The sequence below is a fragment of the Austrofundulus limnaeus genome, unplaced genomic scaffold (genome assembly GCF_001266775.1).
Source record: "Austrofundulus limnaeus strain Quisiro unplaced genomic scaffold, Austrofundulus_limnaeus-1.0 Scaffold444, whole genome shotgun sequence".
Taxonomy (NCBI): Eukaryota; Metazoa; Chordata; class Actinopteri; order Cyprinodontiformes; family Rivulidae; genus Austrofundulus; species Austrofundulus limnaeus.
The window spans coordinates 95,933-98,164 of record NW_013952846.1 but is presented as its reverse complement, the minus strand read 5'-3'; the positions used below and the strand labels follow the sequence as shown (position 1 = coordinate 98,164).

The 2,232-nt window shown below is 36.6% G+C and overlaps 1 protein-coding gene across 1 annotated transcript in view; it reads left to right on the top strand.

Moving 5' to 3' along the window:
- pdxdc1 (pyridoxal-dependent decarboxylase domain containing 1) overlaps positions 1–2,232 on the top strand; it is a 55,715-nt gene that overhangs the window by 8,852 nt on the left and 44,631 nt on the right. Inside the window, exons 2-3 of the mRNA XM_014024884.1 lie at positions 527–621; positions 812–880. Of these exons, the coding sequence (XP_013880338.1) occupies positions 545–621; positions 812–880 (146 nt within the window). The 5' untranslated portion in view covers positions 527–544. The remainder of the gene's footprint in view (positions 1–526; positions 622–811; positions 881–2,232) is intronic.

The window sequence follows — 2,232 nt, the reverse complement described above, 5'->3', positions numbered from 1 at the left end:
CTTGTCTCTCACACAGTGAGCAGTGGAGACACACACCAGCTCTCTGACCCTGCACAGAAAAGTGGGTAAAGAAWATGAAWAGATGGAGGATTTATGACTGWACTTTTTTTCTTTAATCACTTTTGTGGATGCTCATTACAAATGGTAAAAACAATCCTAGATTTTCGTTAGTGTTAAAATGTAAATATTGGTTATGTTTTATAAGAACTTTTTATTTTATTTTAAATACATCCCCAACACAATGACAGAAAAAAATCTGAAAGCTTCAGTCTTTTGCTGGTCAAATCAAGAATCAAGAACTCTACTGATTTAAAATTAAATTGCTGACTCCAACTCAACTTTATAGAGAAAAATAAAAATAGTTTAGGGCTAAAGATAATCTTTGGTATAACGCACAGGTATACCTGGTTTTGTGCAATTTATGAAAAAGATGGCTTAGTTACAGTTTAGTGTTTGCAGTTAGTTTAATATCAACAAGTTTAATGTGCATCATTGTGTAAATKAAATTCCCTTAACTTTCCTTCAGGAAACATACACATCCTGGATGATGGTGGACTCCACACTAACTCGGGTGGGGAAAAATCTGAATGATGCCATGAGGATCCTGGAAGACAGGCAAAGGTAAGAGCTGAGTGTTTCAGACATTTTGATCATCAAGCTTGTTTTCTCTCTGAAATAGTTATTATTAGGGTGTTGGATATTAATCGTTTTATCATGTGAGTAATACCTGGTCAAATACTTCTGTTGCACAGGTATGCACAAAGGAAAAAATTGACAGAATCAGTTGAACTGTGTACCTTTTTGCATTTAGGGAGCTGGGTGCAGGAACAGAGAGGCAGCGTTTCAGTAGAATGAGCATCCCTGGACCCCTGCAGGGAGAGTAAGACACACACACACACACACACACACACACACACACACACACACACACACACACACGGTAATAGTCTATGTTGAGGTTTAGGCCCCATCCTCACAGAAATATTTTTAGGATGGCAACCAATTACTATTCACCTCTAAACTGCCGTTCACCAAAATGCGGCCCGAACCGTAAGACATACCCCCATAAGAGTTGCATCATAGCGACGGTCTGGAGAGGTGTGCAATTATTTATCTTTACAAATGGTGTTATCATGGTGACGCAGTAGGCCGACAAAGATCCCCATTGGAAATAAATGGAGAAGGCCCAAAGGCCTTCAAAACCTGAACGCTCTTTCAAATAGCTCATGAACCACTCCTTGGAACTGAATGAAACTCTTAGACAGTCGTCATTGGACAGTCCTCTGTCACTGTCCAACATTTTTGTCCAATTCGGATACAAAGTGGCTGTCCAAGCAACCCTAAGTGCATGACATCAGCACATTTTACATATTCTGAATGAATATAAAATGTGAAACAAAGTCTGAAAGTTCTTTAGAACAACTGATCCACTTTATTAAGAGTATTCAGGTCTTACAAATGAAACAAATAATAAACAAAAATGTCTGTTAGCAAAATATTTCATGAACCATTGCACCAACTCTGCCTAAATGCATACAAAATTACTTATAACAGTCATTTTGTGAAACCTACAGATAAAAATTGGGAAACAAAAAGCTGAAATCTTAATCAGATGCTGAATACATCTTTAAGAAGGCTGCCAAAACAAGTTTTAAACCCTTATAGCAACATAGGATTTGTTTTGCACAGATGGCAATCCTCTCATAGTTTCTCCAGGAATTATTCTGGTTTATTGTTTCTGCCTTGGGTTTACATGGAAACAGTGTTTTTAGAGCCCCACCTCTTGAAAGTTCCAGAGCCTTTTGTGTTTGCAACCTACACAAAATTTTGTATTTTAAATTATAATGTCATAGACCCACCTTTAAGTTAAACTACTACCCCAGGCACGACAGATGCATCACGGTAACAGTAATGACAGATTACATGCTTGAATTTGTGCTGCAGACTCCAGTTCCTTTGATGGAAAGCGAAATGTCTTCTGTGGAAGTTGCTTTATTTTTAAATGTTTAGAAGTTGCTGTGTCCTGACTGACTACAAATCTACACTAGCATACATCAAGTATACATTTTAAAATTAGGGAATAGACATTGGTGTATGAAGAATTTAGTCTGATAATCTTTGATTTTCCTAAGAAAAAAGCTTCGTCCTCTCTGGATACTGAGCTTAAAAATTTTTTTATAAAGTTTATTAATTTCTTTAAAAAAACAACACAAATTCTACATACAATAAAAA